The 19,791-nt window shown below is 43.9% G+C and overlaps 1 protein-coding gene across 1 annotated transcript in view; it reads right to left on the bottom strand.

Annotated features, from left to right (window-relative positions):
- Positions 1–19,791, bottom strand: part of RABL6 (RAB, member RAS oncogene family like 6) — a 52,330-nt gene that overhangs the window by 29,620 nt on the left and 2,919 nt on the right. Inside the window, exons 2-7 of the mRNA XM_062505722.1 lie at positions 14,964–15,098; positions 10,091–10,138; positions 4,279–4,331; positions 3,210–3,301; positions 2,217–2,357; positions 1,144–1,249 (exon numbers count right to left, since the gene is read on the bottom strand). Of these exons, the coding sequence (XP_062361706.1) occupies positions 1,144–1,249; positions 2,217–2,357; positions 3,210–3,301; positions 4,279–4,331; positions 10,091–10,138; positions 14,964–15,098 (575 nt within the window). The remainder of the gene's footprint in view (positions 1–1,143; positions 1,250–2,216; positions 2,358–3,209; positions 3,302–4,278; positions 4,332–10,090; positions 10,139–14,963; positions 15,099–19,791) is intronic.

Genomic DNA, 19,791 nt, shown 5'->3' with positions numbered 1-19,791 from the left:
TTCCCAATGAGTGCCTAGGAGTAGTGAAGTGTCCCAAGGCAGCTACTGTGGAGCAGCACGAGGCACTGCCCATAAACCTGTGGCACAAGTGCAAGGGGCATTGGAGAAACCAATGCAGCCCATCTTGGGTGAAGTCTGACATCAAGTAAAGCCCCAAAAGATGGGTGGAAGCCTCCAAACGTGCAGTGTCATAAACCCAAACATTTCACCAGCAACATGCTGGCAGATTTCAATCTTCTCCACTGAGCAGCAGGTTGGATTTACAGCTCAGACTTCTACAACCTCCTCCTCAGAAGATTGTTTGACTTGTTTCACTGAGATTTTATACAGTCAATACTCTTATCCTGGTTCTTTGTTCTCTGCAGCCTGAGGACCTGGTAACATCCACTAATATATCTCAGCTCCTTCTGAACTGGCATTTCACTGGGGATTATTTATAATAAAATACACACAGACAGTCCAGTTGCTGGTGCCTGGGTTTTTCCCATCAAATAAAAAACAATGACACAACATCATACATGCCCTCAAAAAGCATAAGCCATTGATGTCCAAAGATCACCCCAAAAGCTGATCCTCTAAAGGCCCACAGATGAGAAACGCACCCTTCTCAGCCTCTGCCCTTCCCTCAGCCCTCTCAAGAATCCTCCTCAGAGACTGGATCCATGTGAACAGGATCCAAGCACATGGATCCCATATTTAATGCCCTTTACCATTAGGGCAAAGATTTTCAGCAAACAGAGGCTCCTGAACTACTCAGATAATGGCCAAATCTCTTCTCATCCGAGTTTTAACTGAACGGAATCAAAAACCAAAGTTTAACAGATGTGTGTATTTTACATTTTTCACTTGGTAACTGCACCACTGGATGCCATTTTCATAGCAGTGAAAATGGAGCCTTTCTCCAGAGGTCAGCATTGAGAACTCGGCACAGCTGACCTCTTGGAACCAGAGACAGATTCAAGTCAGTCACAGGCACCAATGTTCTGACATAGTTTTGTTATACCAACTCTAATGAAAACAAGAATCTACTCGGGATCCTTTAACAGCACATGAAACCCCAAATACCATATTCCTGCCTTAGAGAGGAAACAAATCCAATCTGTCCCACACACCCAGCACATCAGGATAACATCCCTGCCTTACCTGCAGCTGCAAGAAGGGGATGTTGAAGAACTTGTGCAAGTACTTGAGGCCAAAGCTGTTCTTCATGGAAGACTCAGCATAGCGGAAATAGGAGGAGCCGGGAGGCCTGTGCCAAACAGAGAAGAGAATATTGTACCCAGCACACCCTGCACAGGACTGAGTTACACACCATGAGCCAGCCCACAGCTCCCCACCCTCAAATATAGCCCAGGGGCTCATTCTGCTTGGACTCATTATTTTGTACACAGCCAAAATTCACACTGAAGGGTGGCAGAAGGTTGCTATTGGTGTGTGACAGTGTCATGTGCCTGCCAGGCTAAGAAGTGCTCTGTCAGTACACTGGGATGTTGGTTTCCTACACTGGGGATTGACAGCTTTACAAGCTGTTCATTTCACAGTGAAGGTTTTTATTTTAAAACCACAATCAGATTAACAAAAATCATATGCAGAAATTAAATTGTAAAGAAATAATTTCATCATGGATAAACTCTTAAAACTGACACTATTTCTTTGTGCCTGACATAGGCATAAACAAGTAAGAGATGAGGAAAATGAAAAAAGTACCGTAAAACCTAAAACTACATAAAAAGGTACAACCTACTGAATCTTGACCAACAAATACTATTTTATACCACATAACAGAGCACCTCAGATTTGTGCTTAAGGGAAATGCTTGTCTGGCTGGTGAGGGACATGTGACTTGGCCATGCCCTGCAAGCGCTGTGTGGGGGATGCTCAGAGGCAGAGCATCAGCTGCACTGGCTGGCCCTTGTGTAGCTCAATCACTTGTGCCACAGGAAAAGGATTCTCTCACAGGAGAAGGACTAACCAGAAAGAAGACTACTTGTTGGGAACAGCACTCCCTGTTTCTAGGAGCACGGCAAACAATGCGCTGCAGATCAAAGGGCCTATGGTGTTAGCAGATGCTGCTTGTGAGACACGGGGAGCTCTGGGAGCCCAAGGCAGGCACAGGACACATGTGACACAGTTGTGAAACACAGCAGTGACACGGCTGCTGACAGGTGATGGCAGGGAGCAGCTGAGGCCTGCTGCCCTGCCCAGTGACCTCTCACCTGTTCAGGTTGTCAATGAGGTCCCGCACGTCACCAGGCAGGATGACCCGGTGCTCCCCCATGTCCCGGTAATTCCCAAGCACACACACTGGAACGTGGGTCGGCACTTTAGGAAGCTCCCTCAGAATATAGTTAAATGTCCTTCACAAGAGGGGAGAGAGAGAGGCAGATTAGTGGGAACATCCTTCTCTTAGCAGTTTCATCCACAAATCATTAAGAAAAAAAAAAAAATATCAAGAATTTTTTTCCCCAAATCCTTCCAAGTCTGTGGCTTCTTTACATCATCAGAGATATACATCAACCCTCAATATGTTTGGACGATTCTTTATTCAAAGAAAACTTCAAAAGCTCAATAATCCACTTTCACAGAACCCTCATATCTCCTGCAGGAAATCTCAGTCCTGCAAAATGGTGTGGGGTCAGCAGAAGGAAAGCATTTGCTCCTTTCAGTTGTCCACAGGCTCATTGACCCACACCAAACTTGAACACCACCAGCCTAAACATAAAGCAGGAGCTTTCACCTCCTCCTCTTTCCACTCTGGTTTCCTTATCTCTCTCAACCTCCTCAGATGTGCAAAATCAACAGTTCATTACTTCTGCAGATTAATTCAGCTTGGGGCCTCTAAATAATCCTTACTAATACCAGTTTCTTGGGATTTTCTTACTAGCATTCTCCTTTCCCTTGTGTTCCAGGGAGCAGGGGTTTGCAACATGCAACTTTGCACCTGTGATAGCACTAATTACCAAGCCTAAGCCAGCAGCATATCAGCAACTGCAGCACACAGCCCACTGGGACACTGCTTGTTTGGAACAAGCCCAGGAGAGAAGTGTATTAAAAGCCATGTCACAAGATAAAGCTTTTATTTTAAAGGATACAAGCCTGCTTCAACTTGTTTGGCTGGCTACCACCTTCCAAATCCAAATGGGAATCTGGAAGTCATTTGTTTTGCTTGAACAAGGGAGAATCACATAGTGCCAGTAAAGGTCTCTTACCACTGCTTGGTGATGTCAAACATCATCACTACACCATTGCAGTTCTTATAGACATCCAGGAACTCTGCATCCAGAGCCATTTCTGATTCTGCCTGAGGAAATAAAGGCAAAGAAGCAGTAAATAACTGGATTCAACTTCAGGCTGACACAGAACACAATGGATGCAGTACTGACTGGGCAGAGTTCCTAAAGTGACAACCGCTGTAAGGAGTACGTGTGGATTTCACACTATTAGCACTGAAGTAAGATACTTGGTGGTTCCTGCCTTCCATTTCCCATAGGAACAGGAGGTGAACCACAGAGTGGAGGACAGAGGACACAGCTCCCATTCCATCTTTTTCTTGACCCAGATATTGTCTCTACTCCTAAGGCTTCTGGTGTCCAAAAGCAGGAGGCAGTTTCTCCCATGGAGGGCTGACAGGATTACTACCTGATTAGCTTTTCATCATTTGGATTCTGCATGCTACTAAATCCAGACAGTACTGGTCCCAGCTCAGTCTCCATGGCTCCTGTTGGAATTTGGTGTCCCTGGAACAACTCTCACTCATTTCCCAGGAGTGGAAAATGCACTGCCATTTGCACAGAAAGAAGCAGCTGTGTAACTGTCCTCATATAGGCTTTTCCCATGGGAGAATATTCTGAGGAAAATTCTCCTCATCTGAGCCTGAGCAGATGGGCACCAGTGAAAGTATAACAGCGCCCAGCTCTGAGGAACAGCCAGAGCAGGACACCAAGTCACTTCTTCAGGCCCCACAAGAAGGCCCTGACTAAAGGAGTTTCTGCCTCTGCCACGGGCAGACAGGTACAGAGCTGCTGAGCAAACAGCTGGGGCATTGTCATTCCCAGTGACAGAATGGAAAGCAGCAGGGAAGTTGCAGTAAGGGCAGGAGCACAAAGAGTTCAAGAGGGCAGAAGTGCACAGAGCAAAGAATGAAGAGCATCAGGGACAGCATACTGTCCCCCACCCACCTGCCAGGCTGGCCTTAGAGCAGGAACAAAAACTGAACTTGCTCCCCATGGACCAAAGGTGGACAAGAGGCCTCAGACCTCTGAATTCTAGGTGACTCACCTCCTGAGGGTCATTCTCCAGTTTCAAACCATCTCCTCGTTTTTTGCATTTTCCTTAAAAAGAATTGTAAAAAACATAAAAAACATTACACTGGGCAAAGAACTGGAGGATGGGTCTGGACAGGTGCACAGCAGTTTGAACACAGCCTTAAAGCAGATCCTACTTCTACTGTAAGCCTGGGGGATGAGGAGGGGTGGGATAGGCATGCCTTGTTGAAGAATCCCAGCCAGTCTATTCAAAAATGAACAGTAAAGCAATCCAAAGACAGAAAGAACTTATGCAATATGAAACCCAAGATAAATCAGATAAACTGTGGGAAATGAGCTGTGGAGATGGAGAGACAGCCTACATGTGCTCCAAAGGCCTGAGCCAGAGGGTCAGGTCTGGCTACCACTAGAGAAGGTGCATAAAAGAAATCCTTCAGAAGCATCACCCAAAGCAAACAAAAATAAGCCAGGGAGCAGGTACAACTCTGATTAGGCTCCCAGAAAAGTGCAGGAAGCAACATGCCTAACATTTGTAGAAGACACTAGAAAATCACTCTAGAGATGGGCCCTGTAGCACCACAGCCATGGTCCCATCTGCAGGAATCTAGAGGTTTCTCTCCAACTCATCTGCTTCTTCTAAGGCAGTTAAAGTGCAGCCCCTGAGGCTTCTCTCTTTCCTTACATCTTAGGGAAGCATTTTCTGACATTTTAAAGTACCACTGGCACTTAACTCAGCACCCCAGAAAAGGAGTGTTTTTAAACTTCAGCCTCCCTGAAAACTTTGTGTCAAATCAGTTACACACTAATTGTGTTTCTAAATCCTACACCCTGTAGTCTCAGTAGAGAGGTGTATCTATACTTCTGATTATCAGATGGATATATCATGGCCATCAGCTGGCATGATTTTCTGGTGTAGACACTTGGCTCTAAGGATAGCCAGGATTCCCAACATCTTCTGTCACCTACTGCCAAAGAGGTTTAGTGAGGGCACACCATGAAAAAATCTGGACTCTTGTTAAAACTGAATGTTCTGAGTTTCCAGAATTTTATCAATGATAAGCAGGGCAAAATGAATAACCCTGTAAGATTAGGAGTTATGTTTGACAGATACCAAGTATCTCCCAGATGTTAGTCACAGCAGCTAAGAACTGTACTTCTGAAATAACTTTGTTGTGTATTTTCCTAGTCTAATTATCTAGAGTTAACTAAATTATACTGGCGCAGTCTTGGAATTCCTTCTCATCACTCCTAGAAATTTCCTGTGTTGCTGAAAACAGAAGGTGCTGGCAGCTCAGATGCACCTGCAAAAACTCTCCTACTGACTCCATAAAAGATTCTGTAACACTGAGGACCAAAATCGCTTCCACCAGCTCTTAACTGAGGTATTACATGTGCAATTCACAGTTCTGCCAGATGCTGCATGTGAAACAGGATTTGTTTTTCCTGCACACTGCTCAAGGATAAATAGTAAGAAAATACAGTTATTCAGAAAATTTAACGCTGCAGGTTACAGCAGGTGATTCTGGTTGATGCTTCTGCTCATCACTGCAAAATGTTTGCCCCACTCATGTCTTACTGCTGACATCTAAAAGTAGCAGAAATATTAACCCTGATCCCTCCTCATTTGGACAATGTGTTTCCCTGAGGGATCCAACTATGGGCTCTGATTCTTCCCCATGCAGCCAAAGGTGAGGGATGTCTAGGCCCTGCATGTCTTTTCCCACTTCAATTCATTTCAAGTCAGTGACATTTGTGTGGCTTCTCTGAATATCCAAACATCACTATTTCTGCAGTCACTGCTAAATTATGCTTGGCATGACCTAAATCTCTAGGTATTAAAAGAGAAGCCCAAGCAACTACAAATACCCTCCATCATTCCTCCCATCCTGAGTAACCAAGGTGTCTGTCTAACCTGGGCACATTTACAGTCAGTGCTTTGAGACAGAACACACAACCCACACACTTCTACCTGCTCATGGTTTTCTGTGTGTATCCAGAGGAATGAGTAATATTCTCGCATGCTGCTCATCAGTGCTGCAAAGGAGGTCACCTCAAAGGAGTCATAGAGCTGAAAAGCGCATGCGTGCACAGATTCATGCACAGGTTCTATTTTTGGAACTCAAATGGCAGGATGAACCAGACAAAGATAAGATCTATGCAATGAAAAGATGAAGTTCAGCCTGTAAAGGCAAGGGCACAGTGAGGACTGTGTCACTGTATGTGTGAGGTCCAAATTTTGAGGTTGTACTGATGTGTAATGGAAGTGTTTCAATCAGAAAACATTTGTGCTGCAATGGCTCAGGTCCTCTCCCTAGAACAATGGCTGCTCCTCATTTACAGGCGTAAGAGCAACACTGGCACTAAACACACTTGGCAGCAGTACCCTGGAGTCTACAGAACAGCTCTTGCTGGACTCTGGGTTTGTGATCATCACTTGAGTCTCTGCAGCAGTATGTACTACCAGTTTTGTTGCAGGATAGAAGGATTCAGTACAGCTTGCCAATAAATGCTGTCCCCCATGTGAGGGGGTTGCTTCCCTTTACCAATCAAAATTACAATCTGGAATGTGTGCATCCCCTGTGCTATCTAACTTGGGGCATCTGAAAAGAAAAGAATTATGAATTCTGATCCTTCCTTCTTCTTGCAGTACATGTCTGGGAGGCAGAGGGGTAAAGGTGCAGCAAGGAGGAAAGGAATCTTCAATACAAAGGAAAGCATTTCTCTATCTTGTGGGCAACAGAAAAAAATATGATTTGATGCCTTCAGTCATGTATCAGAAAATACGTGGCAGAGGTTACAAGACAGGAATTCACAACTGTTCCTGAATCCCCTGCATTCAAGCAGCTTCTCTGCATTCAGGATCTGTTATAGCTTTATGACTTGCAACATTTACACAACTTGCTGCTAAGCCAGAAAGATGAGTCAGGATTGTGACTTTTGCTAAGAGAGAGCCTTCCTGTGTTCTCTCAGGTCTGAGAGCAGCAAAGGAGATGATATGTACTACACACGCCACAAAAAAACCCAATACAATCTATGGCTAGAGGCAAGCTCATCTTGGGAAGATTTTAACAAATAGCAGCTTTCCAGACATGATCCCAGCTCTCTGCGAAGGCCTAAGGAGAACACAGCAGGTAGCATGGAAGTCTGGACTCCAGGGAGTCTGCACATTTAAGAAAAGAATCCCAAACAAAAAAAATTTAAAAATCCCAAGAACAAGCCAAGAGGAGCAGCACAGTCTGACAGCTGCCATTTCCCACAACCTCACCACTTTTAAGCTTTCACAACAAACCTCTCCATGTTTCCAAATTATCATCTGGATGCTAAATAACCAATACCAAGCTAAGTCACCATGCAGGCAGGGCCTGCAGAGCTGCCACTGCATCCCAGTGAATTCTGGAGGGAAAATTAACATTGCTGAACCAGCAAGGATAGGGAGCACACCTCTACGCAGCACCAGGAGAAACACCACTCAGGAAAATCACAGTTTACTTCAGCACAGAAATGCACATCAAGTTTTCAGGGTGCAACTCCTGCAATTCCTGTGACTGCAGAACAGCAGCACTGCTCAGCACAGGAGAACCCAAAGCTCCTTTACAGAAATTAAGCTGAAAACTGCAGTTCATGGACATACCTGTTACTTAAAACTATAATCCACATCAGGGCTTTCATCACAGTTTCCCACATCATTTAAACAGAGGCCTCCTAATTTCCTTTGAAAATGAAATGGGGAAATGCTAGCAAAAGAATTTTAGCCTGGAAAACTTTATGCTGAAATGCGTGTTCATAACATGCATTTTTTGACAGTTTCAAATCCAGCCTGATAAATGCAGTGTTCTGCCCTACTCTAAATATGCACACAAGCCAGGATCTGGAAGGCAAGGGAAAAAAAATGAGGACCAGGTTTTGTCAGCACTATGCTACAGCAGCACTGGATACTTCACTACTGCAAGTCTATAGTCCAGTGTGGCTCTCACCCAAAGCCTCATGAAGCGGGATTTTTTGTCCTAAGCATACAGAAGGAAAACAAAAATGTCATAACATTAGGATGAAAGTTAGATATGAGCACGGTCTTGACGTTTAATATGAACATTTTCCTAAAGTTATGCTTATCAGGAATCCACAGTGCTATGGCAGTAAGAAAGGATTTGATTTCATTAACATCATGATGATCTGATTTTTACACTGCACTGCCTGAGCACAACTGATTGAAAAAAAATACGTATCTGTGGTCCATAAGTACGGATCTTAACAGAATATAAAGTGAAGGGAAGAGAGTCCTTTTAAGATTTCCAACACAGGCTCCGCTGTCAGAAATTAAAGCCGGACCAGAAGAGCTGTTATCAACATCTGCACATAGCACATCCTGTCCCCTTCGCCAAAAAAACCACAAGTCTCTGGTTGAGAAGATGACTCTGCTCAGAGAAGCTATTCACAGAAATAAATGCTGGAACCACATGATTCCCAAATTAAATGTCTATCTATTCATTCCAAAGCTGCAAGGCAGCGAGAACACAGATGTTTTGCTCAGATTCCAGCCCTCCACTTGTTATCCCACAATCTGAAAGCCAAACTGTAATCAACTGACTTCAGCAGTAACTCCAGCCTTAGCAAGGTTTTGTCTACCCTGTGAAAACTGGAGCTTAAAACACTGAAAAGATAAAGTGCTCAAGATTTTCATTTTAAGTTCCTGGCTCAAGTTTACTCTGAATGCTCCACTGAAGTACCTGGACTTACCTATTCTGAATACAGTTCAGCTAACATGAAAAATGACGTTACTCCTTTTCCGACTCCCTATATTGTACTTGTAGTTTTTGGTGTGACACAAACTTAAGTTGCACAGGTGGTGCCTCTGAGATGCCATTCAGCTGAGGAATGCCTGAGAGCCAAGGCTGTAGGAAAGGCAGCACCAGACAAACCATCAAAGTTTGAGTTTCGATGACTGTGGTCAACAAACCTGGCAGACACCAAACAAGAAACCTCACTCACAGAGCAAGAGCTGCACTCCTGACCATACTCATACACTAAATGAGGAGACTGGCTGGTACTAAATGTCTCTCAGAAGCCAAACAACATCTGCATTCGGGGCTACAGAATGGGCCATGGAGATTTACATCTGGACCCCAACCCTTTCCAGGAACAGATCCCACTGCATCCCAGTTTGCACCGCATCCAGACTGTGTCTTCACAGACGTTTTGGGATTTGGTTTTGCTATTTATAAAACAAAAGTTTATACTCTGACAAAAATTGAAAATGAATGAAAAATGTATCTATATATCATAAAATTTTCCTTGGTTAAGCATTTAGAAAAGATTCTGGAATGCACATACTGCATTTTCTGTCCTAGTGAATTTAAGTAAATTGGTTGCTCTTCCATCCTACCCCCCTGCATACATTACCCACTGCAGCTATTGTTTTACCAATTTAACAACAGAATGCCTTCATAAAAATAGATCAACAAGAAATTTTATAACTAAAACAATGAACTCAGAACCTGTCTAAACATATAGGAAACCATAAAGGAGAGAAAATGAAATTTATTCTAAAGCTCAGAGAACTGGAATACACAGAGCAGCAGGTGCTTCATCTGTCATATGCACGTGGAACAACTGCTTCTGAACACTGGATTTGAAGTTCAGATTCCAGATAATAGGCTCCAGCATAGGGGGCTCACCTCTCCTTTCCATATTCTTTCAGGAAGTGATATAACAAATACAGATTTTTTTAAAGCAGAAGTAAGCAGGTATTTCTGAATTCCATGTAAGTTTTTAATTAAAATTGAGAAAGAACAACGAATCTCCATTACAAAGACAGTTACAAATCTTACCTTTGTCCACCACATCCCAGACTTCAACTTTCACAATGTCATCAGTGGCTGGAAGCACAATAGACCACAAAGGGTTAGAAGGTTTCAGTAAAACACTCATCTCTCAGAGATCCCAATCCAATGCCAACATGGATGAATGTCAAAGCATAGGAACGTCAAAAGAAAAGCAAATTCTGGGCAAGAAGAAAACCCAACCCAAGAAGCCAGTGAACTGTTGAAGGTGCAAGCTGTCCACCAAAACCATGCTGCCTGAAGAACTTCATAAATACTCTTAGTCACAAAAGTGATGGCTGGATTTCCTTGCTGGTTCATGTCAGGTTTGAAGCATGTTGTAAGTATTTTGAGTAGATTCTTTTCATAACATACAAAGGTTTACAAAGCCTTTCAAAAAAGATAAAAATCTAATTTTGAGGATAAAGTCTAGTTTATAAACAAGGCATACAACTGGCAAAAGGAATACACATATTTAAGAAAGATCAATCCCAGCACTTCCATGTATACATGACAGCCAGTGCAGAGAGTCCTGCAGCTCAAGAAACCCATTCTCTCTGCACATTTCCAGGTGCATTTAGTGAAAAATAAGGTCTCACTAGCAATTTTGTTTCCCATTGAGCTGCAGCATCAATAAATTATCACCAACAACATCTATTTGAGTTGCTAAAATCTGAAGCAAGGCATGCAGAATTCTAACTCCAGTGACTGCTGGTACCCACAGGCAGTCAATTCACATTCAGGTGGCCTGAACATTGGGCAGCTCTGGTTCAATGTTTCCATGGAATCCAAATAAGCAAGATTTTCAGGAGGTTGTTCCAAGAAACAGCTGCTTTTTGGAAATGTTATACGCTTTGAAGCAAAAGCTTGTACTTGGAGCAGCTCTGAACATAAAGCTGGAATAGGAACACAATGCCTCAGAGTAGAAAATAACATTATAGGATGGCATGAGAGTTTATCTAAGTACCATTATCAAACCAGGAAGCATTTTCCATACAGAACTCACTCTTGGCTTAATTAAATGTTTCAAAATATTGTACAGACAGATTATGAATAAAGGAAAACTTTGATCTTTTACTTCTGGAGAAAGACCCTTTTTTACACTTATGCATGAAGCAAAATAAGCCCATTTTCCTCACAGTAATTCCTGCTTATCTTCCCATGTGGCAGCTGGGCAGGAGGCACTGGATGAACAGGAGATTCCCCCGGGTCAGCCCAGGCAGCGCCTCACACGACTGAAAGCACATGGGAGTACAGCATCCGCAGCCCAAAAACTCCTGCTCAAACCACTACACCCCACTAATTAACTCAGTCCCTGAATATTTCTACAGCTAATCACGCCAGGTAGGCTAAAGTCCAACCTGTGAACCACTCACCTAGCACCCAGCCAAGCCAGCTCCTCCCCTCAGGCTCTGGCACTGCAGGAGCTCTCCCTGTGCCCCTGCAGGTGCTGGGACATAGATCAGCTACTGGAGGTCTGCCCCTGATTCCTGCCCTGCAGTTTGAAAGGCAATCCCAGTGCCTTTCCACAGTCAAGGCTTGCTACAAAAGCGTAGGAGATATTTGTCTTCCCCGAGTTTTGCATGGGCTCAGGAGGAGCCCAGGAGGCTCCTTGTTCTTTCCAGAAGTGCCATGTGAAGCAGTACATCAGGATTAACAGAGAAGTGAGCCCTTGGGGTGACAAGGCTCACCCTTGGGGTGACCCAGGGCCCAGCACTGGCACTTTCCTTCCGAGCTCTCCACCTCCTTCCCAGGAGCCAAACATGCCCTCAGTTAGGATGTGTTGGCCTGCTGAGTGATTCCCACAGAACTGACACCCTGCTGAGCAGCAGCAGTCCTGGCAGCTGGGGAGCTGAACCCCCTGACCCCACAGACCTGTTTTACACCCTTCAGGCTGAGGGGAAGGGCAGAATTTCTCAAAGCAAACTGCATGAGACCCAGGAAAAACATATTTCCACATTTTTCCTGCTTGCAGACAGCCAGGGAGTTCTTCCCTTTCATCACTAGTGTCATTCCTGATTATCCTGATCGTGCAAGACGATAACTGCTTTAGTGCTGCTGCTTTGGCATGTGACTCATACCCAGCAGCATCTCACCCAAAGGAGCTCTGTGGCAGCAAAAATAATGCAAATTTATTCTTTCACCTCCCTAACTTGGATTAGCACAAACCATGGATCAAAACACTCCAAAGATCTGTCCTGAGCTGCTATTTGAACAGATACTCCATGGCCAGTGGTATACTGAACGCTGCTTCACCACAAAATGATGGAGAGCCATGAATAGGCTCCAACTGCAATAAAGCTCATTTAAAAATAAGAATTATCACATTGTGGGTGGGTTCATCACCAAGAACTCACAGGCCCTCAGACATTTTTTACCCTCGTTCAATGACAGGATTCACTTCCTATGCTCTGGATCACAAATCCTACAGTGCAAAGCAACTCTGCCATCCCTCATTCTCATCCCTCAGGTATTCAAAGAATCTGAGCACAACTATTTGTCAATTTTTATTTCAGGCTCCCTTTCTCAGGATGCCAAACAGAGAATAAAATCTGTGACCAGTATAATCCAAAAAAAGTGTTCCTTAGGGTCAGGAATGATAATTCCTTACTTGGACACAAAAATTACAAACACCCATTACAACTGGCACAGAAAAACAACTTTGTTCATTCGGAATAAGAAGTAACTCAAATTCTGCTACCTTTATTAATTCCTCAAGCATAAAATTTCTGAAGGTGATACATTTTGCATCTAAAATGGAATTCTTCTAAGACCAGGCAATGCAAGAATCCTTCAGTATTTGACAGTGATTTAATTAGCATCTGTAAATATTTGCCACCAACTACCTCATAATGTTTATTCAAGGTAGCCTGAGAGCATGAACATAGGAAAAACAAACTATTTTTCCTCTACAGATTAACATGGCCAACAGGGCAGGGTTTAGACCTGAATCAAGTACTCTTGAGGGCTCACATCACCTGCTGTGGATGGAAACTTCTCACAGCAGGAAAGAAACTTCACAATGTCTTGAAAATGGGGGTTACTTTTTGAAACGTATCTTAAGAAAGTCAATGGAAAACTTCCTACATTAAGTGGAAATATTACTAAGACAATAGTGCAGCTTTTTACAATATAAAAGAAACATAAATGAAAGGCACAATTTCAGGTACAGCTTTGCAGGTAGTTGTACAAGGTCAGCAACACTTCACCTTGAGAAAAGTCCGTCAGCAACTGCTGTCAGCTCTGGCCAGGAAGCTCTACAGAAATGTAGCACACCAAGGTTAAAAGTGGGCTCTAGAAATAACCTATACACCCGTGGGTCTCAGCACACAGCAAAGCCAGCCTCAGGTGTAGGTATTTTCTACCCCAGGATTGCATCGGTGTTAAAAAAGCAGTGCTTGAGCCTTGGCCCAGGGAAAGAAATGCAGACACAGGTGAGATGAACGATCTGCCTCCAAACACCTTTTTGCATGTACAATTTTGTAGCTGTTTGTGGATACAGTTATATATGAATAAGGCTCCTAAAATAAATGCCAGACTCCCAGGCTGTATCCAACACAAGTGTTGTGTTACCTGCAGCCTTCAGAGGGGAAGGCCAGCTTTAATCCATGCTTTAACCCATGATACTGCAGAAAGCCACAATTAACAGTGCATTCTTGGGTATGTAGGAATGAGGAATTTTATCTCTTACTCTGATCTAAGCCTGTTTAGGCTGAAGCATTCAAATTTGATTTTGAAGATAGTTTCCACCATCTAGCTTGTAAACTCTGTGCTCATTCCTCAGTAACTGATGTGCTGACATCCTGAGAGGAAGGAAGAGGAGTGAGGAGAAGGATGCCACAGCTAACACACACCATGCCAGAGGTTTGGCTGCAGATGGGAAACACCTCTGTGCGGCCACAGCAGATCTGCTGGTGAACACATCCTGTGGCTTTGTGAGCATTATCACGAGACTTGGGTATCATGGTATCAGCTAGCAATTCAAATTTGGTGGTGAATCAAGACACAGCACTCAATTTGGTGCTCACCCCACTGCACAGGGTGTTCTCCCAGCTGGGAGGAGTTGGGCAGTACCTCATTCAACAAAAGATCAGAGTGAGGCAGATGGACAATGTTTGATAAAAACAAACAACTGCTGACCTTTTTCGTACAGCATACTCAGCCTTACATAGCACTTTCATACTCAGTTCATCCCACAAGGCTGTAGCATTCTTGGTCAGCAACCTGAAAGCTGGACTTAATGCACCGTTGAATCACAACCCTATGCAACTTCAGTGCCTGCAATATCTTCTCTAGGTGGGATGCAGGGCTTTGCAAGCTGCTTGCAACCGGTAAAACAAAAATTAAAACCACACCTGATCACTCAGACAGCAACAAGAACTTAAAAAAGGCATTGCCATTTCTGTGCTTCAGTAAGCCAGCCCAGAGCTAACAGTACTACAATAATTTTTGAAATCTCCAGTCACCAGATGCTCTTTATAGTTTCATCAGTGAAATCCAGTTTGTACCATGTAGCCACTTCTAGGCAACACGGTAACACCCAAAGCAGAGGGAGCCTCAGAGACAGATTTATACAACAACTCCTCCTCATTAACATGTCAAGCATATTACAAATTTTTCAAGTACTTTGACCACCTATTAAACGTTTCCTTTGAATCGTGGTTTCCACAGACATATTCTTTAGCAATTATAACAGAGCATCTGACAAAATTAAAAACATGACTGAGAAACTATGAATAAACAATAAATTAAAAAGGGTGATGAGAGACCATTTTGTCTCCCTAGCAGACAAAGAAAAAAAAGCAAATGAGGCTGCAGTGGAATTTCCTCCCCCAAGGCACCATCCCATGACTGTCACTCCCTCCACCCTCTTCCATCTTACTTTTGTAATTCCAGTGGATGCTGGTGACTTGGATCTCCTGAGTTGGAATATATTCCTCAATAAATTTCTTTCCCTGCAGTCGGTGCCAGAGTGTGGTTTTCCCAGTGTTCCTGTCCCCCCGGATGACAATTTTCACTGGAGAAAAGAGCAAGCAGACAAATAAAAGTGATTAAACACAACTTGAAGAATGCTGTGAAAGCATGCTAACTTTTTGCAAGCATTATTCGGATGTAATTAATCCTCCCATACTACACAGGCAAAGAGGGGGTTGTTAGAAAACATGAGCCTCAGTCATTTAAATCAGTGTTTATTCAGTAACTCACACCAGCTCAGCAGAATGAACCAAGAGCAGGGTTGAACCTTCAGAATCTGCACAACTCCAGCCAGCAGAGCCTCTGCTCTATGATGGACACACTTGACCCCTTAAGCAAAGCAGCAGCAGTTTGGTTCAGGCTTTAAAGGAAGCAAAGGCCTGAGCCATAGCTGGACCAAGAATTCCTTGGGAAAGACAGACAGGAGCAGTGACACAGCCAGCATTGCTGCACATGAGCTTGGAACACCACACCAACCATGGATTAAGACAAGAGTACCAGGTGGCTTTTCCAAAACTTGTTTATCAAGGAACAAAGAAAGAAGTGAGTACAAGGAGTCTCCTGCACACTCTTCCCATTGAATGCAATCAGACTATGAGCCCCTGTGTTATCCCATCAATATGGCAGATGGGATGAGCCTTCCTTGAGCTCTCCATGCCTGGTGGTGTGACTGCATGGTGGGGACCTCTCCTGATGCTGGGACACGTCATTAACTTCTCCTCAAGGGAGAGACCTTTTACTCCTGACAGATCAGGAGTCTAATCTGAACTCTTTCTAAACTGTGGCTGGACTGTCTGCCTGTGAGTCCCCTGTTCAACTGGAACACCTCTCTAGGTCTGTGGTCCTTTACCTCAGAATAAGAGATCCCTCCTTGCCCAATAGATCCTCGGTAAGGAACTGATGGCAGGTGGAATTAATACTAATTAAATTGACAGTCACTGTTAATCACTATGAACTCTGCAAAGATAATTCCATTAGACATAAACTGTCCAAGTCTGAGACTAAGATTGGACCCAGAAGCACCTAAGCTCCATCAGGAGTTTAGAAAGGGATCCCCTTTGAGCCTCGTAACTCAACAGAACGGTCTCTGTGTCACTCATTCCACTTCAATTCTAACTCGATTTTTCCTTGGGGTGTTTTGTGCATGTGGTCAGTAACAGAGTGAACTACCTTTGTCAAGTTGCACCCAATATCATATCTAGACCACTTTTGCTCGTACAGCTGCTGCTCGTTCTTTAAGTGATCTAAGTCATCCATTTGCAACAACCTCCCATCCTCCTGCCTTCTCTACCTCTCCCAAGCCCTTACTCCCACTTTGTCATACCCTATTACCTTGCTGGCCTTTCCTGCCAGGTTCTTCCTTCTATTACCTCCTCTATAATTTCCCTTTCTCCTTCAATACTTCTCATGCTTTGAGAGAACAAAATCACAAAGCGATTTAGGTTGGAAAGGACCTTTAAGATCAACTATTCCAACATTTCCTCAGCACTACCAAGGCTACCAGCAAACCATGTCCCCAGATGCCACATCTACGTGGTTTTTAAATCCCTCCAGGGTTGGGGACTCCACCACTGCCCTGAGCAGCCTGTGACAGGGCTGAACAGCCCTTTCTGTGAAGAAATTTCCCCTAATAGCCAATCTAAACCTCCGCATATGCAACTTGACTCTCCTGTTACTTTTACTTGGTAGAGGAGGCTGACCCTCAGCTGGCTACAACCTCCTGACACCAGGCCCTTGTGTTGGTTGCTTCAGTTTAGGCAGAAACTCTTTCAAACTCTTCCAAGGAAAGCAAGTGTCCAAAATATCAAAGATTGTAGCAGTTGATAGCATGAACTTTCCAGAGTCAATTCAAATGTTATCTTGTTCCTTCTGAAAAGACTACCTATTAATTTCTAGATTTTCTGTTACATTGTGGAATTTTTTTTTTAATGCTGTCTTTGTTTTTACTGGCAACCACATGATTACTGGAAAACATAAGCTTACCAAACTGAATTTTTATTCTTGTGTTTTGATTTGGAGCTATGATCCCCTGGAAAATGGGCCACCTCACAGACATCTAATGGCAGTCAGGTGATTAGCATCAGGCTGTGCATCATCACTTGGGAAAGGAGATCTGAGACAGAAGGCTGCCTTCTGCTGCAGTTCAGGAGCTGCTGCAGGCATTTCAGAGAAGAGCTGAAGAGGTCGTCTTGAAGATAAAGCACATGAAGTCTGTGGAGGAATTCCGTCTACTGCCGCAGTTCCACTGTGCTTTTTTTGTAGTACACAGAGGTTTATTCTTTTTCAGAGATGTTTATTTCTTTTTCAAAGTTACTTACTGCACCAGGATAATAAAGGCAAAAATGAATACAGTATTTATAGGCTGACTTCACTTAAAGATCCCAGGGCATCTCTGCAGACCCAACAAACAGTTCCTGCATTTCTTGGCACCTTGTGTGTGACTGTTTTCTACTTACAGATTGTAAAACAACAGAAAATCCCCTTGATTTTCTGGAATCATGAAGCCTGTCCACGGCATAGGCAGAATGAGATTCCATTTGTTCCCTTTGAAACCCAAACCTTTCCAAATGCTCTCACTGCCTGCCCTAAAATGTTCAAATTCATACCCCCCTAACCCCTCCCCCCCCCCGCCCCCCCCAATGCAGCATGAGATACTAAAACAGCGAGTTTTAGGGGACAAACAGAGCTTTCCTTAAACAGTCAGGCTGCTTTCAAGGTGCACTTTCAGGATCATTATCAGATTATATAGTTGTGAGCTCTTCCCAAGAGGGACAGTCTTTCCTCATGCTAAGACCATTTTTTATGTGATTAAACATGGAACTGGATCAAGAAACTGAACTGGCTGAGAAATAACCACAAAATTATCCATTTTCTGTTTTCTCCTCTAGCTCCAGTGCTCAGTTCAATGACCAGCGTGAGCAGCACATGGGAAGCACAGTAGGAGTGAATCTCCCCCCCTTCCCTAATCAGCTCACGTTTAGATCAGTGCAAGGTGCTTGTGGCACCACACGCTCAGTCTGAGCAGGTCCAAGAGTGCCTTCCAGCTCCAGCACTCTCCATTAGGATCTCTCTTCTCCTACAGAGTGTACAACTTCTCACTGACTCTTTTCCTGAAGAAAGAAAAAGTCTTCAAAAACAGAACAGGAAGAAGGCAGGCGACACAAACTGCTTCTAGGAAAGTCTATATTTAGGACTTTGGGTCCAAAGTCTGTATTTGAGAGGTGTGCTCAGTGACAGACACCTGCAAGGCAGGAAGGCCTGAGTGAGCTTCCAAGCACAACCAGGCTGGTGTATCATAGGCCTGGGCTGTAGCTGAAAAAGGAACGGTAATTATAGGCGAGATTAACAGCATTAAGTAAAACTGTTGCCTTATTTGATTTGATGTAAAATCAGTACTTACTGCAAACAGCCAGAGGTTTGTAGCAAAGGCGGGAGAATTATCTGTGAGAAGAAGGGTAGGAATGGGGAACGGATCAAGAGGCAAGCAAAAAAATAAACAAATCACTTTATTCATATTGTCATTGCATCAGGAAAACCAGAGGGATTTTCATTCTCCAGATGGGGAAATGAAAGCAGAGCAGCAAAGGATACAAGCCCAGAGAAGAGGTCTGAGACCAACTAAGAACTAGAAACCAGGAATTCCCAGATTTGCCCACATTCCTCCAGGACTCTGCAGCAAAGATCCTGAAAATAATAACCCCATGGAAAGGGTCATAACTTCCCCCTCATTAAAGTCTTTGGGATTTCACTTGAAATGCCTTAAGCTTGTTCTGCTGCCAAAAGCAGCACCACCTGCTCTGCAGACGCCCCTCAAGCACACTTCCCATAGGCACAGGCCAGCAGCAGGCAAAGCAGGGCTGGCACATGCTGCACAAGCACTTGTGTCAGCCATAGGAGAAAACAAGAGAAGGAGGGAAGTAGCAGGAAGAGGAGAAGCCTTCCTTTTGGCAGTTGTGCTGAATGAAAATACTGAACAATGAGTCTAGGAACTACAACTCCAAAGCAACACAAAAGAAATAAGGACTATAATGCTTACTAAAAAGATACATGGTATTATTTAAGTTTTGTCTTATACGGAATAGGTTAGGCAGAAAAATTAATAAGGAGAGGGAGTGGGGGGAATTCTTGGAGCTACTGTCTTTAGTGTCCCAGCACCTCTGACTGTTCAGCTTGTGCTCTAGGCACACACAGCAGAGGGATTTGTCAAGTGACACGCTGGAAGCAGTATATAAAGCCCAGAGCAAGGGTTCCATGTCTGGGGAATAGAATGGATGAACATTTAGCACCTCCGTGTCTTTTGTTCCTGTCCCTGATCAGCAAATCCCAGGACCATTGTTTGCCCATCACTGCCCTACATAAATGGTCACATTTGAGCACCCTGGTGCTCAAAATAACATTCTGCAACTGCTCTTGTAATTTGTTCAAACAAGTACTGCTGCCAAAGGGCATGAGAGCCACTTCCTTTTACTTGCTCTTGCCATGCTGCCTCACAGGGCCAGTACAGCCTTTGGAACAGCCATGCAGCACACCTGATTCAGGGTATCCCAAGCACAAAAACAAGAACGAGTTTTCACAAAGACTGGCTCCCCACCCCTGGAATCATGATCCTTTATAAACATTCCAGCCATGGAATGGAATGAAAGACATGGCACAGACCCACACCATTTTCAGCTCTGTGCTTTCTGAGTGCTCAGGGAGCTCTGGTGTTAACTGGATGTGAACCACACCAGCTTCAT

This window comes from Cinclus cinclus, chromosome 19, assembly GCF_963662255.1.
Source record: "Cinclus cinclus chromosome 19, bCinCin1.1, whole genome shotgun sequence".
Taxonomy (NCBI): domain Eukaryota; kingdom Metazoa; phylum Chordata; class Aves; order Passeriformes; family Cinclidae; genus Cinclus; species Cinclus cinclus.
This window is presented reverse-complemented; position numbering and strand designations above follow the sequence as displayed.